This window comes from Polyodon spathula, chromosome 25 (assembly GCF_017654505.1).
Source record: "Polyodon spathula isolate WHYD16114869_AA chromosome 25, ASM1765450v1, whole genome shotgun sequence".
Classification (NCBI taxonomy): Eukaryota; Metazoa; Chordata; class Actinopteri; order Acipenseriformes; family Polyodontidae; genus Polyodon; species Polyodon spathula.
Window position 1 is genome coordinate 7,969,774 of NC_054558.1, and position 24,588 is coordinate 7,994,361.

The 24,588-nt window shown below is 41.0% G+C and overlaps 1 protein-coding gene across 6 annotated transcripts; it reads left to right on the forward strand.

Annotated features, from left to right (window-relative positions):
- Positions 1 to 410: 410 nt before the first annotated feature.
- LOC121299940 (6-phosphofructo-2-kinase/fructose-2,6-bisphosphatase 2-like) lies at positions 411 to 23,428 on the forward strand. Of its 6 annotated transcripts, none has more exons than XM_041228196.1 (16): positions 411 to 454; positions 6,689 to 6,814; positions 7,422 to 7,518; positions 9,115 to 9,181; positions 9,287 to 9,361; positions 9,452 to 9,508; positions 9,598 to 9,722; positions 10,150 to 10,357; positions 11,555 to 11,701; positions 12,069 to 12,173; positions 12,988 to 13,117; positions 13,395 to 13,457; positions 13,820 to 13,884; positions 15,138 to 15,329; positions 16,751 to 16,773; positions 17,358 to 20,075. In XM_041228196.1, exons 1-16 carry the CDS (start codon positions 430 to 432, stop codon positions 17,413 to 17,415), a joined length of 1,563 nt encoding a protein of 520 aa, XP_041084130.1. In that variant the 5' UTR covers positions 411 to 429; the 3' UTR covers positions 17,416 to 20,075. The 6 variants fall into 6 exon arrangements, with proteins under 6 accessions (XP_041084130.1, XP_041084132.1, XP_041084133.1 ...); XM_041228194.1 differs by lacking the exon at positions 411 to 454 and adding an exon at positions 2,947 to 3,871; XM_041228195.1 differs by lacking the exons at positions 411 to 454; positions 16,751 to 16,773; positions 17,358 to 20,075 and adding exons at positions 2,947 to 3,871; positions 22,171 to 23,416.
- Positions 23,429 to 24,588: the final 1,160 nt, after the last annotated feature.

The window sequence follows — 24,588 nt, forward strand, 5'->3', positions numbered from 1 at the left end:
GCGAACGCAGCCACAGGCTCGTTGCCGGCTCAGTGTGTGCGCCGACCTGTGACGTCTACGCATAGTTACTTATGGGCTGAAAAAAAGTAAGCCAACATTGTATATGACTTATTAAATAATACTGTAGCCAGTATTTGGGTTGGTGTAAACAAACTGGACAGCCAACGACGTATGCCTGCATTACCAAGTGTATAGATCATGCTTGACACAAAGTAATAATGCATCATTCACAACTGCAGCTCTGTCCAGACTGTGTTATTTGTCAACAACGACTCTGTTTTTATAGCCCCAGTTATTAGGGTCATATACCCCTTGAGATTATGATTATCCTTCCAAATCAAATGACGTTGAACTCAAGAAGGGTCCGAATCAACGTCACTTGTGACGTTTTGAAAATGGGAGGTCTTAACCTGTGGCTGGGTGTTGAAGATGTCAGTCCCTGCAAGGAGGAAAGGTGAGCTCTGGTTTTAATGGCAGGCTTCATGTTCCCGGTTAACAATGAACAACTCATACATAGCCTAGTAGTTGGAATTGTTCAAACTAGCCACGCAGTCGAGGAACAGCTGAAAATACACGCTATTCATTTGAGTGGTATCGATTCTCATACCGCTTGCAAAATGAAACACAGTTTGTGTTAGTGCTATTGTAAAATATATAAAAGTCTTAGACATGTTGTCTTTTTTCTACTCTGATGCATTATGAGCATCAATAGTTTACTCAAGGCATCCACTAGTGTTTTCTACTGTTATTATAACAACCTTGACTTGCATAAAGAATGAAAAACATTGAGGGAAATAGCTCGCATCACTTGATTTTCAAGGTGTGTTATCCAAAGCATAATCAACAAGTACAGAGAAACGTCATCTGTAATAGACAAACCCAAGACTGAAAGACCCAAAAAAGCTGCCTTACGAGGATGAGCAGTACTTGAAGATAATGTCCTTAAGGAATAAAAAGAAGACAAGGGTTGAATTGATAACAGAACTGGCAGAGGGCACAGTTGTCATTGTCACTCAAATCAACAGTAGGAAGGTCACTTGAAATCAGGATGTAAAGGATGTGTTGCAGTAAGAATACCTCTGTTAAGAAACAGGAACAAGACTAAAAAGCTATAATATGCACAAGAACACAGAAATTGGACTATGGAACAATGGTCAGAGGTGCTTTGGACTGTTGATGGATGGACAATGACACCTGTGCCTTCTGCCAGTTCTGTTTCCAAGTATTGCTCATGCTTGTTAGACAACTTTTTGGGTCTTCCAGTCCTGGATTTGTATATTTATATATATATATATATATATATATATATATATATATATATATATATATATATATATATACAGTGCCTTGCAAAAGTATTCAGACCCCTGACCAATTCTCTCATATTACTGAATTACAAATGGTACATTGAAATTTTGTTCTGTTCGATATTTTATTTTAAAACACTTAAACTCCAGATCAATTATTGTAAGGTGACATTGGTTTTATGTTGGGAAATATTTTTAAGAAAAATAAAAAACTGAAATATCTTGCTTGCATAAGTATTCAACCCCTGTGCTGTGGAAGCTCCCAGTTTGCACCGATGAGAGAAATTGCCCTAACAAGGACACAGTTACCTTACCATTGGCCTCCACCTGTGAACCATTAAAGTTGCTGTCATATTTTCTGGATAAAATGCCCACTGTTGAAGGATCATTGGTAAGGCTGTGAATCTGAAGGAAAATAAAGACCAAAGAGGACCCCCTTGTAAATAAGCATTATGCCTGAATGTGTGCTTGCCTGGTTAAGTCAATAGTAATAAATAGAACAGGATAGGAAAGGAGAAGGGAAGAGGCTTTAAAATACATTTGCAGCACCCAGACAACCAACAGGATCCCCCGCAAGGTGGCTATTTGATAACGTCAATCAACAGTAAACAGGTGCAAGGTCCCAGTTTAAATGTAGGGATTGGTGCTGCTAATTAACAGCTAACCCTCTACTTACTCAGCAATCTGAAAATGCTGACTAGGAACACTCCAGGAGCCCGCACCATATGGCCGCAATATACACACAGGGTGCTGATGCTTGTAGTACGTGAGCAGATGCTGAATCAGCCCTCTGTGAGTAACTGTGTTTGCACGAAGTAGTGTGTACACACCAGGTGTTGATGATCGCATTTTGCTTTTGCACACGCAGGCAGCATGACTCGGCCATCATTTCGCTCCGTTTGCTGCAGGAACTGTTTCTCTGGACATTTTCAGAAACAGCGAGCGGGATGTCTTGTTTTGTGATGGTTCCGTGCTTTTTTTTTTTTTTTTTTTTATATAGCTGACAGAATAGATGCAAAATGCTAATGAGAATAAATATGGAGGCTTTCTGCTGGACCGGAAAATGAAATGACCATTTAGAACGTACAGTAAAACTCTCCAGCCCATGCAATAGACAGAGATGTAATTCTGCTCTTGAGACAGCAGAGTGCGCCCAAACACAGATACTGTACAGTGGGACCTGCACAATTGTGGCTTCCTGTTTTTTTAATGTGTTTTAATGCATTATATTTAAGGTACAATTTACTAAATTAGCATATGTTTAGCCATTTGAAGTGCATTAAGCAGTCTGCACAAACCGGTTCTTATGCATGCATCATTTCTTATTGGTGTAACGTTGCCATTTTTAAGGGAAACCCATTCCTTAACTTTAAAAGGGTTACCGCAGGCATAGTTGTACTGTATGTCAAAATGTGTTGAGGCAAGCTCTGTACTGCTGCACTTCTCAATGTGTGATCCAGGGTACCCTTTCAGAAGAGATGACCCGTTCAGATGTGACTGTCTCCTAGTGCAAATTTCAAACAAACAAACAAGTACACACCAGTATTTATGTAGCATGGCTGGCTGAGCAGGAGCATAACCAGTTGGAGCCAGTATTAGCAGGTTTACGGTAAAAGGCTGTGACGTTGGGATGGCATCTTCACTGTACCTCCTTGTGCAACGCGGACAAGGAAGGTCATGTAGCAGCGCAGAAACAGCTTCCTTACTCTAGATCCTGTTACCGGCACATTGGACTGTCTTGCTGTGCGAGTGACTGGCTGAGATCCACTGGGAGGCCTGAGGAAGGCTTGAGAGGAGAGAAAAGAGTAGAAAGGGAGCTGAAGACTGCTGCAGTAACCACACACAAACAGGGAGAGAGAAAGTCAATTTACCTGTGATGTATCTTTTCATCTCAGAGTACCGCACTGGAGCTCAGTGACCGAGTGAATGTCATAGTGTATGCCGTTCTTGATTTCATTGATCTTCAGATAGACAGAGCTTGATGGAGACTTGAATAGAGACACCCACACCATCCATGGTTTCTATCTGCATATGCTGAAATTAAAAAGGATTTCTGTGGGTCTGTGACAATGAATACTCCCGTTACTGGTGATTTTAACAGCCAGGATGATGTGGGCGACTTCATTTAAGCCAGGACCTTTTGCAATATATTAAAAAAAGCTACTGTACTAATTCTGCAAAATATCCTCCTCAAATGCATGTAGTAAAGGATCATAGGAAGATCTATGCTATAATGAATGATTTCTTTATTAGGATACATATTTTAGCTGTGCAAATAATAACTGATTTATAGACCTTCAATAATAAGTTGCTGGTTGCTGTTGAAAAGCCTTCTGTTAATAATGTGCTAAACTAAGTCTAGCTGTCGATTCTTGTTAGAGTTATGAAGATTCCTCGCTTCTAGAGCTCTCGGTCCCCAGGTGTTCCGTTGGATTGTCAGTCTGTCTGTCCAGCTAGCTGTCAGCGTGGACAGTATCATTAGAGTAGAGACATGGCCACGGATTCATGGCAAGAGGCTGGAAAGACCAGGAAAAGTCACTTCAGATCCTGTGAGAAAAAATCCTGTAAGTATGATTTTTGTACACTCGGAAAGCAGACCTTAGTAACAGTCCGGTTTGTTTACATCATCCAAAGGTTTCTTTTGCTCTAAGCTCTTACTTGAAACCTGCTAAACACATCACTTAGTTAGACAGCATGATCCTACCTGTATAGCTGGAAGTATTGCTGGACATTTCAAGAAGAAAACCTGAAATTTAACAAGTGGATTTGCTTTTTCAGTATTTTTATGTCTCTAGATATCCATTTAAGTGACCTATCACAACCTGAGCAGTAGTTTTTCCAAATGGTAAGCTTGTAATTGAGATGTACTGCATAACCCTAAATAAAGGGGTAATGCACACTGTCAATAGAGGACTGGTGCAGCTCAATGTACCATCAGTATTTACAGAGGCTGAACGAAGACATTGGAAACACCTACAATATGCAGAGCATACTTTTATGTAAATCAGCTGCAGCACACGAGACTGATTCGTTTGCGTAGTTATGCAAATAACATACCTGCCATGCGTGCTGTGTCATATAAAAGCTGCATCTCCCTGTTGCTGTGGCAGCGTTCAAGACTGCAAAGCTGATGGACTTTGATCGAGGGTTGATCGTTGGCATACCTGTGGTCGTAACTTTTAGCTTTTGAAAAATGAAATCTCTAAATTGAAACAGCTCGGAAAGTTTTGATCCTTTTAAACATGAACTTTATTTATTTTTTTTTTTTTGTCAACAGTCGTTTAGCTTTAACTGGGTGTTCATTCACCTTCCAGGGCAGCTGTGTTCTCTGTGTGACCTGCTTATAGAAGAAAGAGTAGCAATTCAAAGTCATCAGATAATGGCCGGGCTTCAGATTGGTACAAGGCTGTATTAACAGGGCTGAGAAGGCAATGGAGCCAGTGAACTCCCTTTAACAAATTGAAACAAAGTTTGTGGCCCAACAGACACCCCTGCTTTTTTCAGGATGTATCATTCATTAAGCAATGAAAAGGGCATTGCTTTGCCCCTATAAGGTTTTAGCATTGTATTGTGCAAGTGCAGCGAGAGAGCTGCTTTGATGCAGCTTGTAACCCTGTGCACAGTGGATTGTTCCCAAAGAGGCCATCCCGTGAGAGTGGCGCACAGGAGCGCTGTCTGCAGTCCGTCCAGGGAAGACGACCCCAGAACGGGTGGATGACCTCACTGCACAGGACACCGTCTGAGAGTTTGTACTCAGCGGCGATTCAGAAAAGTGTAGAGGGGGCTAGAAACAGAATCAGGGCAGGAAATTGAATATGAAAGAAAAGGGAGGAAGCAAAGTTCATCCCATATTACTCTGTGTCTTGGACATTTCATTGAAGGACCATGTTAAAGCAGTTTTCAAGGAGTCATTTCAATACTTGGGTCATTCGAGCTCAAGTGGACCCCATTTTGGGAGGTTATTTTGAGGTCCTGAGATTAGAACTGCTGTACAGGACCAGGTGAGCCAAAAAAGCAGCTCCATTAGGCCAGCCGGTACCATGTCAGCCAGGTTCAATCAGCAGCCAAACCCCTTCACAGACTCAGGTGTGTCTAATTAAGCACACATTAAATTTGTAAAGGCAGTCCCATTCCCTCCTCATGTAAAGGTGCCAGCATGTCTAGCGTGTGTCTCTGCAGCACACCGGGTCACGCTGCTGAATGAATGTCATGTGAAGCTCACATGATGGAAACTGGCACCTCACCCAGGGCGTTAGGTGTCTGAGGCCAGGACTGGCAGCCGAGAGAGAGAGAGAGAGAGAGAGAGGATCCTTGCTGAATTCTGTTCATTCCTGACAGGAGTTTGGAACAATAAGCACCTATCATTCATTTTTTTTTTTTTTTTTTGTGTCTCATTAACCCTTTCATGCACGTCGACCCCCATAAAAAAACCAAAATCTTCTAGTTTTTACATGGGAACACATGTAAGATGCAAATAGCCTCATATGAGGATGCCATTTTCCCCCTCTATAAAGCAATGGGAAGAAAAATCAAGGGTTGATGTTATTTGGAAAATGATCATAGATAGCAGTATTATCAGCGGTAAACATGTTTTCTGTCTAAATCTAAAAATGATAAGTGCCACTGCTACCGAGATGTTTGTAATTCTCTCTCTAACTGTTTAATTTGTCATTATCAACCAACTCTTTGCACAGCTTTCCAAGGCTTATCTAACAAACCAACTAAATAAATAAATAAAAAACATAAACAAATCACCCCCTGGCTGTATCTCTGTGCAGTACCAGTGTACTCTTCTTAATGTAACAGCTCTAATAGCTCAAACACTACCGAGTCACTGAGGAAACACCATGTCTTTCATCTTCTTACTGGCTTCTCTTGAGAGTGATTTACCGGAATACAAGTAGTTCAAAATAACAAGGTTATTTAGCATATACTATATATGATTACATGAGAGTAGCTGTTATTTGCTTCCTGCTAATAACTCTGCTGTCACCAAGATAGCAGTTGCTCTAATATATGAGTCTTCAGTGCTTTTCCTCCACCTAATGTGGATTTATTTTGGGACTGTAGGGGTGTGAACATCAGAAGCAGCTCTGATCTACTGAACAGACCCCATTCTGTCAGGACAACGTGGCTTACTTTTACTCAAGGCAGATGCTCAGGTTTCTGTTTAGCACCCAGCTGTGCAGAATAATCCCTCCGGCATCACCACTGCATTGACACAGCGCACACACAAGCCTGGCTAGCTGGACTGATTGATTTGCAAGTTTGCAGGGCAGGAGTGAACTGCCGTAGACCATATAAACAGCGGCGCCTCTGCAGGTTTTAAGGAGATTGTTCAGGGTGGTGTTGTTAACGGCTAGGTGTGTCTGTCTGTCCAGCATGGGCTTCCTACATGACCAACTCTCCCACCGTGATTGTCATGATTGGCCTCCCGGCGCGAGGGAAGACCTACATGTCGAAGAAGCTCACGCGCTACCTCAACTGGATCGGAGTGCCCACCAAGGGTGAGTGATTCAGACTGCACGGGACTGGGGCAACCCATGCTGCTAGAGGAATAATCCTCATACAGTGCTGTAACTAACACGTTTAATACCATGTCATGTGTGATCCATTTGCAGAGCAGTTTGATCCATACCATATTCTATTTTTATTATTATTATTAGACATGCCTGACCTTGCTATGCACACACAGTGTCTAATTAAACCCACACTGAAACCTGGAATCGACCCAACAGCTGTGCAGTGGCATTCTTATTTCCACTGCAGAATATTAAGTATCTCTTCCTGAATAAGAACTGAATGGAAGGAATGAAGTGAAGTTAATGCTTTTGCATATAAGCTGCAATAGGATACTTCTATAGTTGAGCTAGCTCCCAGTTCATATAGCGCCAATTCTGCCTAATGTACTTGAAATAATCAACTCTGTCTTATAGTTTGTTCTAGGCTTTGATCTCCCCAAAGTCCTGGTAAATGTTTACTGCGATTTAGGATAGGCACCTGTATTTATTATTTTATTAGATAGTGATTTTTTAATTTTTTTTTTTAAATGGAGTGCACGACTTGTAAAACGATCAGAAGGCTGATGATTGATTGTAATAATTCTTTTTTTAGTTTTCAACCTGGGTGCGTATCGCCGAGAGGCTGTCAAAATGTACAAGTCCTACGACTTCTTTCGACACGACAATAAAGAAGCAATGGAAATCAGAAAGTAAGAGGCTGCACCCTGCTCTCACACACACACACACTGACACTAACAGACATGCAAACACATGCACACGAACACATAATTGAAACCCAGCACGAGGCGGTGTTGCAACACGCAAGGGTATACGCATAGCCTGCTGCACTGGTAGAGATGACAGTCCCCATAACAATAGCAAGCTGGGATTAACCCTTTTATACACTGAGCTCTCCATGAAAGAGACTCTTACATGCCTTATTGAAATAGATCTTAATGATGAAAACGTTTGAGATATCTGCCTGCAATGACGATCTGCAGCGTGGAAATAAAATACTTGCTTGCCGTATTTAAAATCTTTATCAGACCTGCATAGCACAGAGTTATTGCAGTGATTAATTGACTGTTATAAAAAATGTGCTATAAAAAAGTTAATCTCTTCCTATGAGGATGTTATCAGTACTGTATTAGAAATGAACATCAAAAAACACATCGGTGATTTACTTTGACAGTCTATAAAGAAACCTATTTGTGTCAACGAGATATCTTTATACAATAATAAATAAAATAATTTAATAGCAGATAAGTCATATACACTGTGCATATATGAAGCATCTTTTAAATGAGAAGCACTACACAATTGAAAGCCATAAAGAGATATATAATGTGCCAGGCTTTACCAGAGTATAAAGGTAATATCCCTAAGAAGAAAGAACTACCTGGTACCCCCCACCTTCCCAACCCAGATAAAAACACAAATACAGCACTATACTGAACTTTGGAACTTACAGCCTGCTGTATTAAATATCTTCAGATTACCTTCAAACACCACTGCTAGGCCTGTCCTACTAATTATTCATTTTCATTGTGTGGTTTTCTTAAAAGGATTTTGTAACATGAAACATGAAACAGAAACATGAGGCGTTTTTCTCCTTGGGAGTTAATTAAAGACAAGAGTGAATACTGCATATCAGCTCAACAGCGGCCCCTAGAGGACACAGTAGAGATGGCATTATGAAGGGTGCAGTGTGCTGCTGAGGCGTTGTCATGGGAACGAGTTGCCTGAGTGCTATTAAAAACACACTGTTTTGAAAGGGAAAAGGTTGTTAACACTTACTCTGCTCTGTACTAGAGACAAGCAGAAATGGGAGCCGTCCCGCACACCCAAACTGTAAAACACAAACCAGCTTCTGTGTGTACATAACACTTGGGTCACTTACTACAGGGGTGGCAATATGACTCCCATATTGCATAGCATTTTGATCTTGTCCTGGTTTTACTATGAGTTTAATCAGACACACCTGCGCTTGTTACCTAGTATATACTGTGGCTAATCAAGCTCGTAGTAAAACCTGGAATGGGTGAAACCCGGTAAAGACTGACACATTATATATCTCTTTATGACTTTCATCTGCAGTAGTGCAATTCATACTGCCATTGCATTGGAGTCTGTGTATTGCATTGCAGTCTATATAAAGTTTGCTGAAGTGATGATTTAAAAACTGTAGCTCCTACACTCCAAGCACAACCTGGCATGGGTGAAACTGCTAAAGACCTAACTGTGTTTTCCATGTAGAATGAATTACAAGGTTCAGACTCCTATTGAAGTTTCCTCTTGTTATCTAGACAGTGTGCCTTGGTAGCTTTAGAAGACGTGCAAGCCTATTTGACGGAGGAAGGGGGGCAGATCGCTGTAAGCTGATCTTGTTGTTTTTTTCCCCCTCCCCTTTTGCAATACCCTCTTATTGTTCTTCATGAAATCTCGTCTCATGGTGCTGTCACTGCATTTCCACTGCAGGTATTTGATGCCACAAACACAACCAGGGAAAGAAGAGATCTAATCCTTAGTTTCGCAAAGGAGAACTCGTACAAGGTAAGTGCCTTGCCATTATAAAGGACAGCGACTGTACTGTGCACACTCATACTACATTGTGAATCATTTTCCCCATGTGTCTCTTTCAAGGTCTTCTTCGTGGAGTCTGTGTGCGACGATCCTGATGTCATTGCTGCTAATATATTGGTATGTACTGTATGCTCTTAACCCCAGAGGAAAAGCATTGCATCCCCCCCATTCTAATGATATACAGCACTAATGTTATTCTTCAACAGGAAGTGAAGGTGTCCAGCCCGGACTATCCTGAAAGACACAGGGAGCGGGTCATGGACGACTTCCTGAAGAGAATCGCGTGCTATGAGGTTACATACCAGCCCCTGGATCCAGATCACGTCGACAAGTAAGAAGGACTCACTTGAATGAGACAAGGAAGCCTTAATAGAGTGTATCATGTAGCTCTGCAAGGAGATTGAAGCAGAATAATTTTACCTGTAGAGAAGGCAGTGGGGACACCCAGTGGCCAGAAGAGGAGGTATACTTATTTTAACCCTCTAATGCCCATCACATGTGAAACAATGCATAGCCACTCCTCTATATTATTATTTAAATCCAGCCTCACAAGCCATCATTTTTCATATGCAGGACATAGTGTCTTTTGTCGTTTCTTGGTGGGTGAGGGGTGCTGTGTTTTTATTTTTCAGGATCTTTTCCCAGATAAACTGACAGATACGTGTGAAAGCTGTACAGTTTGTAGCTGGGTTCATGTCCTGCCTGGTTGTGCTTGTCTAACAGAGGTGTCCATTGAGCTTGCTGTGTGTTTCCGACAGAGACTTGTCCTTCATTAAAGTGATCAACGTGGGCCGGCGCTTCCTCGTGAACAGAGTCCAGGATTACATCCAGAGCAGGATCGTCTACTATCTCATGAACATCCACGTGCACCCACGCACCATCTACCTGTGCCGCCACGGAGAGAGCCAGCACAACGTCCTGGGCAAGATCGGGGGTGACTCGGAGCTGTCAGCGCGCGGCAAGCAGGTCAGAGAGAGAGAGAGAGAAACCTGGGCTTTAGGGGTCCAATCCTTCTAGCAGATCTAGACACTGCTGTAAATGTTTAAAAGAGCTTTGAGTCTCAATGTGGAAACCAGCATCCCGTGTGCCAATTTCATACAGGAAATGCTTATGTAACACGACCAGCTGCACTGTGAAATTTTCAACTCTGGAGACCAGTCACCCCTGCATCACTGGACAGTCTCCCTCAGTGACGGCCACACGATTCAGTTATGTTTAGTGTATTTTTATGTGGTAAAGGATATGTAAAGTAGTGATTTAAATAGTGGTGGTGCTGCTTCCCCTTGTAAAAGTTTATCATGCTGTTTTTGCACAACAGTTGTGCAGTTTTGCCATGCTTTTCCCATGCTTATACTATCGCATTTACCACAGTCTGCTGTGGTCTACCATGTTTTTTTTTAGTATGCTTCTCCATACTTGTCTGGGCTTTAGTCCTTATATATGCTGTTTTACACTTTGCTGTGCTTTTACTGTGGGAACTTTTTGATAGCACTGTATTTTAGTTTGAAAGGTTTTTCTTAAAGAGGTTAGCAGTTTCTTTATCGCTCTGTGATGTGGCGAGTCTTGAGCCTTTTTTACTTCTTCATTGTTTTCTTGGATTAGAACTACACAAATTAACAAAATAAATACAAACTGCCCATTACTGCAGCCATGGAAAACAGATATAGTACATTCTAACAGAGTCATTGGCATAAAGCACTAATCTAACTGACAGCAATATCAAAGACAGCTGTCCACTCACATGGACCCGCCAGGCTAAGCCAGACACAGCAAGACACGGATCTTCATCAGCCAAATGCACACCCGGTTTCTAAATGGATTCACGCTGACAAATGTTTTGACTGCTGCCTGCGTTGGTCTTCCGATACGTCAGATACTGCCTTATTCTGGCAAGCTCCTTTCGCGTGTTCCTATTCATTACTTAATAATGCATTCAATATTATATTTAATGATTCAGTCAACGGCTGTATCCACATCACTCAGGAGACAGTATAGATCACTGGTCCTTCCTTCTCTAAGAGTTCTTTAAGTAATAATTGCATTTTCATTTGAAAATATATTCTTTCTGACACAGCAATGCAGAGTAACCCCTTCAGTCACAGCGTGTATAATTGCACTATTATAAGTTTCCTATCAGTCTATCTATCTCTCTCTTCCCCGCAGTTCGCTCATGCCCTGCGGGATTTCATCAAGCAGCAGAAGCTGGCAGATCTGAAGGTGTGGACGAGCCAGCTGCGGAGGACGATCCAGACCGCCGAGGAGCTGGGCTCCCCGTACGAGCAGTGGAAGATCCTGAACGAGATCGATGCGGTGAGGGGTTCCTAGAGCGTTTACTGTAAACGTGAGCTGACACAATTTCAGATGACACAATTTTCAGTTAGCACAATGTGCCAGCTCCTACAAGTGCCAGTTAACTAGGCGCTAATCAGCATGTGAACTTCATTGCACCTGAAATACTGAAGGGCAGCGCATTCCTGTAGAGAAAACAGAAGAAGCTGAACCCTGTCTCGTTCGAGACCTTGGATCAGCGTGGTATACCAGCCAGTCTGGAACTGCAGATAGGACTGTAAGGGAACAGAAAGATAGCAGGGATGTAAGCATTCTTATCACAAAGGTCTGCCTTCTCCACTTCTTCAGGATAATATTGAAACGTGTTGCGTTTATTTGCCGGGCACAGGGGGTGTGTGAAGAGATGACGTACGAGATGATCCAGGATTCTTTCCCCGAGGAATTCGCCCTGCGAGACCAGGACAAATATCACTACCGCTACCCAGGAGGAGAGGTACGGTATTGGAGAGAGAGAGAAGGTCTGTTTCAGACACTAATCTTCTAATCTTCCATTTGTTTGGAATTCACTTTGTCATTTCCTGTTTCTGTCACCACTTCCTGAGCATGTCAAAAATCAGCTTGGTGACAAACCAAACGGACGTGGTACAGTATTGCGTACGTGCACTGGGGCGTTGCTAGGGGACATGGTCATAGTTTTTAAGACGTCACCAAGATGTGGTGACTGTGACAGAAAATGATACAAAAAAGGAAATCTTAACCCCAAGAGAAAACATTAAAGCAATAATCATCACCAAGCTGCTCTTTAGCAGCAATGTTTATCAAAAATGCAAATTTACACATGTTGTGTGCACACAAAGGTATGCTTTTAGAGACTCGTGACTGCGTACGGATATGTGCTCATACATGCATGAGCGATTAATATAACACATGCCATCCACACATGCAGGCAGATAGGAATTCCTGCATATACTTCTGAATCGGTTCTTTCCAACTGTTTCCAAAACAAACAATATAGCACATACAGTGCTTTTTTAAATAATTTGGTTAAAGACGTCCCCCAACTTTCTTTTGTCTTTTCAATGACTGTATAATTCCTGTGTGAAACTAAACCCCAGGTTATGGTTAGGACTAGAGCAGTGGGCTGTGAGCAGTGGGATTCAGCGTGAACGAAGGGCTGTGGTTAGAGCAAGATCTCCACTGTGGAGGCAGAGATTACCCTGTTGGCCCCCTGTGTGATTGAGGCCAGGGCGATTAGGAAGGGGTCAGCCCCGCCCTGCTCTAACTTGGGTCCCGGTTTCTCTGTGCAGTCCTACCAGGACATGGTGCAGCGTCTGGAGCCCGTGATCATGGAGCTGGAGAGGCAGGGGAATGTGCTGGTCATCTCACACCAGGCCGTCATGCGCTGTCTGCTCGCCTATTTCCTGGACAAGAGCGCAGGTACAGAACGAGCAGCAGCAGGACAAAGCCAGGGCTCCCTCCCAGCCCGGATACTTCTTTATTGCTGCTGTAACAGAGGTTGGGTGTGAACTGGCATCTTAACCGCAATGCTAAAGAGCCGTGCTCGTCTACATTCGTGGTTCCAGAGCTTTTAACCTCAGCTCGCCGACAGGGGATTCAGAACATGGATTTGAAAATGAAAGTTTGATTCGTACCATATTACTGTACAGTTTAAAAAAAAAAAAAAAAAAATTATTCAGTTTTGTATTTTTTTCAGATGAACTTCCTTACCTGAAGTGCCCACTGCATACTGTCCTCAAACTGACCCCTGTTGCTTATGGTAAGGCAAGATGTCCCTGATAGAAGGTATATACACTGGTCTGTACATTATTGAATAAAGGGCTCTAAAGCCCTGCAAACATTGGGAAGCATTTATCACGGAGCAGACCTGGCGTCTACTGTTTGAAACATACCTTTAGCAAACTGGGAGCATGCGACTCGCTGATCGTTCAGATGACCATGCAAGGTTACGTGGTTTGAACAGTTGCTAAGATGGACAATCATATTAATACGTATGCATACAGACCTTGTCTTTGCACCTGTGCCCAGCCAGTCCATGCCAGTGTGCATTCCTAAAGTCACAAAGCCTTGGCTGCAGGCTCTCACAGCAGGCTTTCTAAAACACTGTTCCCTTCCTTGTAGGCTGCAAAGTGGAAACGTTTTACTTGAACATCGAAGCAGTGAACACTCACAGAGACAGACCTCCTGTAAGCAACTTTTCGTATGTTTTTTAATTATTTTTTTTTTATATATATACCATGCATGAACTGTAATATAGCACTTAACTCTGTAGTAGGAGATTGACATCAATACCTAGAGCCAAGTCGTTGTGTTCAAGAGACTAACAGTTAAGTGTCAGGATTGTGGAGAGAAGTCTCCTATCTGTCGTGTTTTTGTGGTGTTGGTTCATTCCACACACTTCCTCTGTCCCTTTGTGTGAAGCATTTTCAACAGTGTTTTTGAGTTTGTTTGTTTTTTTTTTATTCAGAGATGGAAATGATCAAAGAGAAGGAGGTCTGTACGTACTTGTGCACTGCGTTTATTTTAACGTATTTTTTTTAATGCTGTTCAGCGGTGCTTTGAATCAAAGGACTGCTTTAAAGCCGATTTATATGTTGTTCACATGACATTGCCTGTGGAGTTTGTGGGTTTGCTGTGGTAGAGATGGTGGGGTTTGCATCTCTATCTGAAGAATGACCTGGAGTTCATTCGCCCCATGGCAGTTTTTAACTCTTCAACACTGCAGACTTGCATGCTTGAGAGCGACTGATGGGATGTGTACGGTCATTTGTGATAGGTGTTGTTTTGTTTAATCTTGTGTGAATTCAGTCTTACGCCTGTAAAGCAATAATGCGCAGTGACACTGGTGGAGTGTTTTACATGGACAATGCGCTGTGCTGTCTGTGCTACTTCACAGAAAAGGGAACATTTGCATTTTGTACTTTCCATTGCAGTTTCATCAAAACATGCAAATGACTCCTTCCAAACAGGCTCTTGTCCAGGGGGGTGTACCTGGATCACTGGCAGGGTCGGGGGGAATGTTCCTGTTTCACTTCCAGTTCCTTTTCACAATCAATTCCCAATTCCAATGTCTTTGAAGGAATTGATATTTTAGAGACACAATAATTGTTGCGATTGTTCAGCTGCTTTCATTTGAAGCCAATTGAATTCACTAACAGCGACTTTAATTTAAGTAACTTGATAACACTGTGAGGAGCTCATTTGAACTGAATACTGCCGATTGCAATTTTGAGCACTGATGTGTTGGAATTGATTAAAAGGGAACAGGAATTGGAAATTGAACTGAATTGGAACTGAATTGACGCTAACCCTGATCACTGTAGCTCCTCGTCAAGCAGGGGATGCTGAATGAAGATCCAAGCAGGGGAAAGCAGTGGATGCTGAATGAAGCTGTAGGGGGTGCTGTTTAACCCTCCCGGTTTCTCCCGTCTCCAATCAGGATAAAAGCGGAAAGGATCCAGCCCCGACCCTGCAGCGGCGGAATAGTTTCACCCCTCTGGCTAGTCACGACCAGGTCAAGCGGCCACGGCTCTACAGCGCTGGCAACCGGCCACGCCTGCCCCTGACCACGACACTGGGGGCGCTGCACTTCCCTGAGCCGCAGCAGGGGGCGCTGCGTCAGCAAACCCAAGTTAGTGTCACTCACTACATCGCCTCTCCCCCACATCCTCAATCACAACCTGCATCCCATTAATCAACGTTATTTCATTATTCTGCACCAATTAAAGTATTTATCGATTTGTGCTGCAACCGCTAGGCAGATCACCGAACTATTGATCATCTTCTTTTGTAGTTTGAACCGCGCTTCTTCTTTCCTCGGGTTTATGGATCATGCGACTCCATCATATACGCTGAGTTAAAACTGGAAGAAACCAAGCCTGGATAAGTCAGTTAGCGCCATGTCTTTACTCGTGGTTAGAACGCAAGTGCCTTAACCCAGCATGCATGTTGCTATGTAAAAAGTAAACTGCTTCAAATGCCAGTTTATTGTTTGCAACTGTTCTGAGTGATTCTGTCGCGTCAACATTACTGGATTCATTTCTAGCAGGCTTCCCCTATGCTTTTGAAATACTCTGCTATACTATAGGATACACTGAATTCCCCTGTGCTTTTGAAACACCAGTCTGCTATACTAGAGAACGTGGTGATCTGGATTGAGAAAACCAGCATGTAAGAGAACCTAAAAACTCACCCGGAATTTCAAAACAGTTCAATCAAAACTCTCAGAATAAACTGATAAGAAACCTCTTCAGTGTTCTCAGGATCAGAGCTTGAAACCCATTCAAAGGGTTCAACCCTTGTAGGCAAGGGAAAGGCAACCCCACCATTTGAAACACTCAGTTGAATAACGAGGCACTTAGGTCATGATACAGTATGCATCTCTACCTGATATATGATATGCATCGTAGTCTGTGGGTGATGTTCTGGTCCTGATGGGCTACTTTGTGTGATGTGCAACAAGAGAAAAATGATCATTTTAGTTAGACCATTTTTTGGACTAAAAGGTAGCTATGTAGTGCTTCTGGTCATGTATGCAATTCAAATGATACCCATCTGTATTACACTGTCACGCCTCTATTACACTGTCACGCCTCTATTACACTGTCACGCCTCTATTACACTGTCACGTCCTCTATTACACTGTCACACCTGTATTATACTGTCACACCTGTATTATACTGTCACGCCTCTATTACACTGTTACACCTGTATTACACTGTCATGCTTCTATTACTGTCACACCTGTATTACACTGTCACGCCTCTATTACACTGTCACGCCTCTATTACACTATTGCGCCTCTATTACACTGTCACGTCATCTATTACACTGTCATGTCATCTATTACACTGTCACGCCTCTATTACACTGTCACGTCATCTATTAGTATCAGGAGTGATGAAAGCACAGTGAATCAGTGCAGCTCTGGTCCTCCTCCCTGGTGAAGAGTCCCCGTGCACGGCTGTGCTTGCTCTTCATCTGTGCCTCAGCTCTTCTCTCTTTCTCCTCCCCCTTCTTTCTTTCTGCCTCTCCCTCCCTTTCTTTTCACAGCATCGTTTGGGGAATGCCTGCATGTGAGTACTTTCAGAAGGCTGGTAAATTGACTTCACTGATTAAAAATTAATTGCATCAACATTTTAGTTGGACCATTTTAAACATTCATACCATATAAATGTTCATTAACTTTAGTATTTATACCTATCATACACACACACACACACACATATATATATATATATATATATATATATATATATATATATATATATATATATATATACACACACACACACACACACACACACACACACACACACAGGCCAATAATCAGTGAAATTATGCATTAAAAGTAAGTAAGTTCTGTAAGACACGGCTTAGCAATTTTATGATCAATAATAACAATAATTCATTAAAAGAATATTTGTATTAATCTCCCAATAAAGCAATTCACTAATTCATTTTATTAATCGTGAACGTACTGTATGCATTTGTATGCAAAACCTTATGGATAACTTGCAAACACTTAAATCAGAATTCCATCCAAGCCAAGCAGAGAAACGGTTCACCTAGCGCCTTCTTCAGTGTAGTTTCCTATAATGTAAAACCTTACCTGGGAGCCGGTGTGGATGAAAGCTTTCCCTGTGTTCTTCTTTTCAAGGGGTCGTTCCAGCCTGGCTGCCTGTGAGTCTCTAGTCGCTGTCTCTGCTTCTGAGTAGAGCCTGAAGGACACCCTTGCATTGCTCCCACCTGCTTGTAACGTCTGTTCATACGTCTGCTCTTGACGGCTTCAGCGGCAAACATACCTATTTTTTGTAATAAATCCAGTAAGCAATGTGGAAGGAGGCTATCAGTGCAAGCATGTGCTGCTGTTGTAAATAAGTAGCTTTGATAATATAGCAGGCTTGCAGCTGAAGTTGTATGTATGTCAAGTTGTTAAACACAGCCAAACTTCGGCTTCTAGTACAATAACGGTCCCCCAGTACATCTGAATGAGTTTTTCTCGTTTTCAAAAAAGTAAAAATGCATGAAGGGCTTGCACTGATGGTTTCAAATGTTAAGCTCTGGTATGAGATCAGACTACCTAGAAATTATATATATATCCTTTTACTTTAAATTATAGCTGTATGTTTAGTTATTAATCCATTGCAGAAATCTGGGGAAAAGATGCTGGGATGTTTTTTTTTTTTTTTTTTTTAATTCCTGTGATTTGTATTTATTCACTTTTATCAGAGACTGCCGATTTAGTTCTGTGTCAATCTTACTGTTATAATGACAGTGGCAGACTGATCATGCCTTCCTGATGAGACACACAGCAACATGGACTTTGCACTGCACCTCTATTTGTATGTCTGTAGTAAGCGCTGCCTTTGTTTTCTTTTGTGATTGTTGAGAGACCATGGCCATTGGCAGCCCGTTACAGAATGCCATTGTGTGAGTGGAATCTATACTTTTGTAGATCTTGTTTTAAAGAATGTACGTTTCGCAATAGTAACTGTGCAGAAAAGTCCTGTTTTGTGTGTAATGGTTAAGCCTCAGTTGTAACTGTACTGTTCTTAAAGATCCTCGTTTCTTAAAGGGAATGTCGATTTGTCTGTAAAGGGAGAAATAGATCAAGAACATCCCGGACACGTTACACTAATTTGGCTACTGGGTTTCACTCCATACCAGTAAAAGCTGAAGAGATTTTCTTCTGTAAAAAAAAAAAAGGTTTCTTTGAACAGAAATGAAGATTTGGGGTTTGTTTTGACACGAGCAGTGCAGTGGTCTCCTAATTCAAGTTGACTGTGACAGCCCCAGCTGTTTAAACACTGGCATTCAGTGTAAAACTGCACTTCACAGGGTTTTCAGAGAACACAGTGGCAACTTGATTTGAACTATAGTGTAACTATGTTAAGATGGTTAAATAGCATGTCCTTAACTTTCTGAATTTGAATCATTTGCTTGCCTTACAAAGTAGTCAATATATACAGTATGTATGTATAAATATTTGTGAGTTATCTAGATTAGGTATAAAGCGTACTGCGTACCTGTACTGTAACAATCAATAACAAATTACAACTAACTCAGAACCTACTGATTAACTCAGTCGCCTTACCGTCAATGTATTCTAGCTGAATGTATATACAGCACAGTACTGTACACCATTGACCTGGCAAGCCAGTATATTAAATGCATTACAGAGGCATATCTGTTGAGGGTGCATTCAAACACCATTAGGTGGTATTTGGTTAAGACTACAGAATGTTTTTTTTGTTTGTATCTGCAGATTTTCTTGTTTACTGTCATGCAAACACCTCCGAGCCCAAGCAATGGTATCATGACTTCTGCTTTCTATAGCTGAAGTTGCCTTTATTTGAATTGTGTGCAAGGGCGTGCTGGCCTTGCCCATCAGGGGACAACTAATCTCTGTGCTGTCTCATTGCTCTGAACACTACATTCACTTGGATGGATTGCACTGAAACACAGGATTTTTTTAGTTTTTTGTTTGGCACTCCCATATGAAAAACACTTTAGCGTACTAAATTCTTTGGACAACTCGATGATAGTACCTAACTCAGCAACTCTCCCCATGTGTGCTCAGCCATGGTAATGCCCACTGATCTATTAATGGTACCAGGGGGGTGATTTGTTGTAACAGTCTGCAGTTGCGCATGTCTCCCTCTGCTCCGTTGTGAAGGCGTATGCAGGTTTTCAAATCAATGAGTCACTCGTGAAATTTGAGTATCACAGGCAGAAATACCCTAACATCCATACATGGTTTATATACTTTTTTTTTGGTTATTTGCCAAACACTACTCTTTAAAAGAGAAGTATAACCTGGGTATGAGAAATGAAATTCATGCTAGGGAAGATTTATAATTGTTTAGGTTTCTGTGAATACAATCATTATCTAGTCAAAATGGCTGATTAGTTTAATATTTTAAAATAATATTCATAATCCTTGCTTTTAACTGAACTAACAATGCAAAACTTTGTGATACAGCTAGTTTTGCATAGGCATTTAAATAGATGTATTTTTAGGACATACATTAAAATAAGAAATATGCTACCGCCCTAGCTTTTAAAAAGTGTAATTTGTGGCACTAAACATTGTGACTTAATTTAGGCGAGTTCTTAATATTTAATAGTTAGATTATGTATTTCTGTGTCTGATATATTCAATGTTATTTATTGGCAAACTGCAGTGTGTAATCAGGACTGGATTACATTTTCATTTTAAAAAGCTGTGGAAACGCACAATATTTCTGAGCTTGCGCTACTGCTGATTGTATAAAAAATCTGATGTCTTTTGTTTGATAACATTCTTCTGTATGTTGCAAATCATGATGTTAGAGTAATTCAGCAATGAGATTGCACAATCAATAAAAAAAAAAAGGAAAAAAAATTGGCTTGTGCTGGTGTGTTATTAAGAGGTTGCAAAATCAAACTAATTAGTGTTGTTATAGTCACTTCCTAGGTAATGGTAAGTCATGTTGTCCCAAAGTCTGTTTCTATTGATAAAATGCAGTTCTATATTCTTTATTCCGATCCAGACTGTCGCTGGCTTCTTTAACAACTAAGGGTATTTAGACAGCAGGAATTTAAATGTATTCATGAAAACAGATTTCATAAATAAATAAATAAATACAACTTTAAGTAACTTGTAAGCCATTGTGCCTTGTTCACAAGGCTTGACAAAACAGTCCCTAACTGGAATAGTCTTATAAAGGGGTTGGAGTGCTTTTTAAGGGAATGTGAACTATAGACTGGAACTCCAGATATAACATACACCATGTCGAGAGTTGGTGCTTTGATTGAAAAAATATCAATACTAAATGTTCGCAGTACTGTGTACCGTTGGCAGTACATGCTTGATTTGTTCTTCTTCAGCTGAATTCTTTGGTGGAATTTCAGAAGTACTGACAATGATCTTTTTGTGAACTTTTACTGGCTTTAGTGTTGTTTACGACCCACACAAGTGGCGTCTGTCCGCCTGACACTGTGGGAGTTGTTTTCTAGCTTATGTTCAGTAAAGCACTGTTCTGTGACGAGAAAGGTGAACTGCAGTTAATACATAACTGCTCACAGTTCAGACAGCATGTTCATTAAAAGGTACAGAGAGAAAGCAGACTTTTTTCACTGCTATAGACAGGACCAAACTTTTTAGAAAGTCGAAGCTGAGCCCATTGCTGGAATCCTGAACTGATCTAGGCATGAAGTGCCAGATTCTCAAAGCTATTTACTCAAAATCATTATAAGCACAATTGTTTAGTTCCTGCGTAGGGGGAAAAAAACAGTAAATATACATCCAGTCGAAGAGACAACTTAGTACTTCATTCAAGCCCTTGAATTCAAAGTTGTTAGCGGTTTATTTCCAGGTTGGTAACTTTATTTGATACGTTTCTCCTTTCTGAAAGAAGGTCCTCATGACAAATTGAAGTCATATTATAGCTTTGATCATTTAGCTCTGAAACTCATTTGTAAAAACAGAATTCATGGGGTCCGTTTATTCAGTTGATGTAAATCAGGGATGGCCAAGGTTGGCTCTTCCATTCCTGGTCTTTGTTCCAACCCTGTTCTAAATCATTTAATTGAACCAATGAAACCCCCACCCTGACCCTGAAGTACTTCATTATGTTACCTGTTAAACCTGGAGTGGAATTACCCCCCAGGACTGGGATTGCACACCCTTGATCTGAAGGTTAGAGTCTAAACTATCTAATACAGCAGCGGTTTTCAACCCCGGTCCTCTGAGACCCCTGTGTCTTCTGGTTTCCATTCCAACTATGCTCTTAAATACTTAACTAAACCCTTAACTGAAACACAAACTAGCTTAATTAGACCTTTTTAGTTCTCAGCTCCTAAAAAGTTGCAGATTTAAGTTATGTATAACATTTTGCAGTTAAGTTGAAATCCCTAACTGTTTAAGAGCTGAAAACAAAGTTCTAATTAAGCTAATTATTAGTTCAATAAAGGGTTTAGTTAAGTAATTAAGAGCTCAGTTGGAATAGAAACCAGAAGACACAGGTTCCTGAGGACTGGGTTTGAAAAGCACTATAATACAGAGTCCTTCAAGGGTATGTAGGTTCTTCTAATCATGCAGACACGTCTCTTTAGTGTAAAACACCAGGGAGCTCCCTACTTTAATAATTTAGACGTTGGCGACATTTAGATCAGCTGCCATTTATACCAATTGAATAGACTGTAATAGCTGTCATAGACCAAGACAAATGGGCAGTGAAAAAAGCTGTGAAGAAGTCTTGTGCTTGTTAAACAAGTAAATGAAGGTGCATGCTTTATAGCAGCATTATTTCTAATATTTTCTTCAGTGGTTTGAATGATTAACACTAGCCAATGTGTGGGATACTCAATGTATTTCCTTGAAGAATTTCAGCCCTCTGCCAGGTGTGATGCTTTCTCGTGCCCTCCGCACTGTATGTACCCTGCATTGGCTTGTTCTAGCTTCATTCCTGTGTGTATCTCATTTCCAGAACACGTTGGTCATCCGTAGTCGGAAAGAAGCCCTGGAAACTGCCCCCCTGGTCCCATGAGGAGCTGAGGAGAGGAAGGACACTTGTCCAAAGAACGGATGCTCAGGGGAATGAATTTTGTGTGTGCTTGTGTTCAGCAGTAGAGACATCATCACTTAGTGTTTTGTTTGTGGTGTAAGGACAAGGAAATCTGTGGAAAAAACTAAACCCGTACATGCAGACATAGCAATTTTATCATTTTTAAACAGCTACTGTTTTTAATTACACACTGTCCCACTGTTAGCGGTATGTCTGTGTGTCTTATTCTGATCAAGGTCATGCTGACAAGACAGCATTTGAACTAAAACCATTGAAATTTAAATCTCCGTTGTATAGCTAATAAGTGTTGGGAAAGACTGGCAACACTTACTGTCGCTGTGATCTACATATCTTTTCAATCTTTTAAAAGGTTTCAGGGTTGTTTGTTCTATTTATTCACATGTTCTATGCCAGTAATCAACTGGGCAACTCATGTGCTGTAGGTCAACTTATCTGCCACAAACTGACCAGAAAAATTAAGAATTAGCATTCTGTGCACTCTGTAATTACATTGTAAAAACCACGCCGTTTTCTGTGCAAAGTTTTACAGCATAAACGGAATGTGTTTCTACAGTGTATGAGTCTACTAATTTTATTTTACTAGAAAGTTGTAAACATTTGAATGATTTATTTCGTTTTATCATTTCTAAACTTATAAAACACTTCACTTGATCTAAACCATGGCAGATCCAAGCAGGGTTGGGGTCTATTCCTTTTTTGTAATCAATTCCCAATTTTGAACAACAGGAATTGACCCCAACCCTGGATCCAAGTGCCATCATTGTTTAAATAATGAATACATGGCCTGAAGTTCGAAAATGAAACATACCACAGGCAGGCTAGTCTATAGTAAACTCAGGATGGGTCCTATTTTAATGATTTAAATCATGGTGGTATTTAGATTCTCCGCTGAACAGACCTTATGTCTTTACAGAATTGAAGAACTGAAGCCATTTATAAAGACGTCTGTACTGTTATTTCTCTCTCTTAAAACAAAAAACACATTCGATATGTGCCTGGTTTTTAAACAAACTTTAATAGACTTGTTTTGCACAGTGCTGCTGGCTAGGTCGTGGTTATTTGTCACACAAATGCTGTCTGCATTATACGAGTATCACTTATTATAACAGAATGTATACACATTTCATTTTGTTTTTATGATTGCTAATAAAATTAAAACAAATCTTCAGACACGTATTGCTCCTTAAATCAACAAGTGCCTTCTGAGTTTAGTTTATGTGGTTATGTGAAGTGGTGCCTTTCCATTAAAAATAAAAAGGTGAATGTCTGTTTTTATTAGTTTGAACTGCCTTTCCATTTTCTGATACGTATACGGGATACCTAACCACAGTACATCTCATCCCAGGCAAGGCTAACTGCCAGCTTCTTCTCAAACCTGGAACACAGACCCATAGTATACATGGACCAGCTTTCTGGGACCCAGCTTTCCTCTGCTGGACTCTCTTTATAAGCATGTTTGACTGAATGTCAGAAAGTTGTTTCAAACTGTCTGGAAGCTCAACCTCTTAATAAAATCAAATATACTTTGTGAGCGAGCAAAGAGTCTCATTGGGAGGACTGATGAGATTTAATAGCTGTGGCATTTTCAGGGAGATGGGTGTCAGTGGAAATGGAATACTGGGAGTCATCAGCTTCTTTAAATAGGCGTTTAATCAAACAGCGGTATTGTTTATAAGAGCCTTGTTAAATGTTTCCTGCCATGAGCCAACTACATTGTTCTGCCTTGTGTTATGGATCACATTAGTGGGAAGAGGCAGGACAGCCATTACTTCATGTACATGCAAACACAATTCAGACCCCCGTGATTCAACTATTCTTACACGGGTCTTCAAGCTTGCTACACATGAAGCGATACACAGAAACACGCTGAGCTGTGGAGTTGTGGCATGTGAAATTCTAGTTTACACTCGTCGTGCTAAATTAGTTTACACTCGTCCTGTGGTTCAAGCAAGTTACAGTAGCTTACTGGAATTCAGCTCCTGTTCCAACCAATTGCCCCTCTGAGATACGCCGGTGTGCAATTGCTTAAACATCCAGCGGTCTGTTGCACAGTCTTACAAGACTTTCTAGGACCGCTTTGTGGTCAGAATTACAAAGCTGTGCTGAAAAAAAATAACTCTTAATTATTCAAATGTTGTTTTGGAAGCTGACGCAACTTAGCAGTTCTAGTACTGTTACATTCTAGAACAAAGCTAGCAAACGTATATTATCCTTCTGTTCGGAATGTGATCCCAAAGGTTGAAGTGGGCCCTTATTAAAGGTTTAATGCAATAAAACGCGTAGGCATAGCTACATATGCAACAACGAATTGATTCCCAT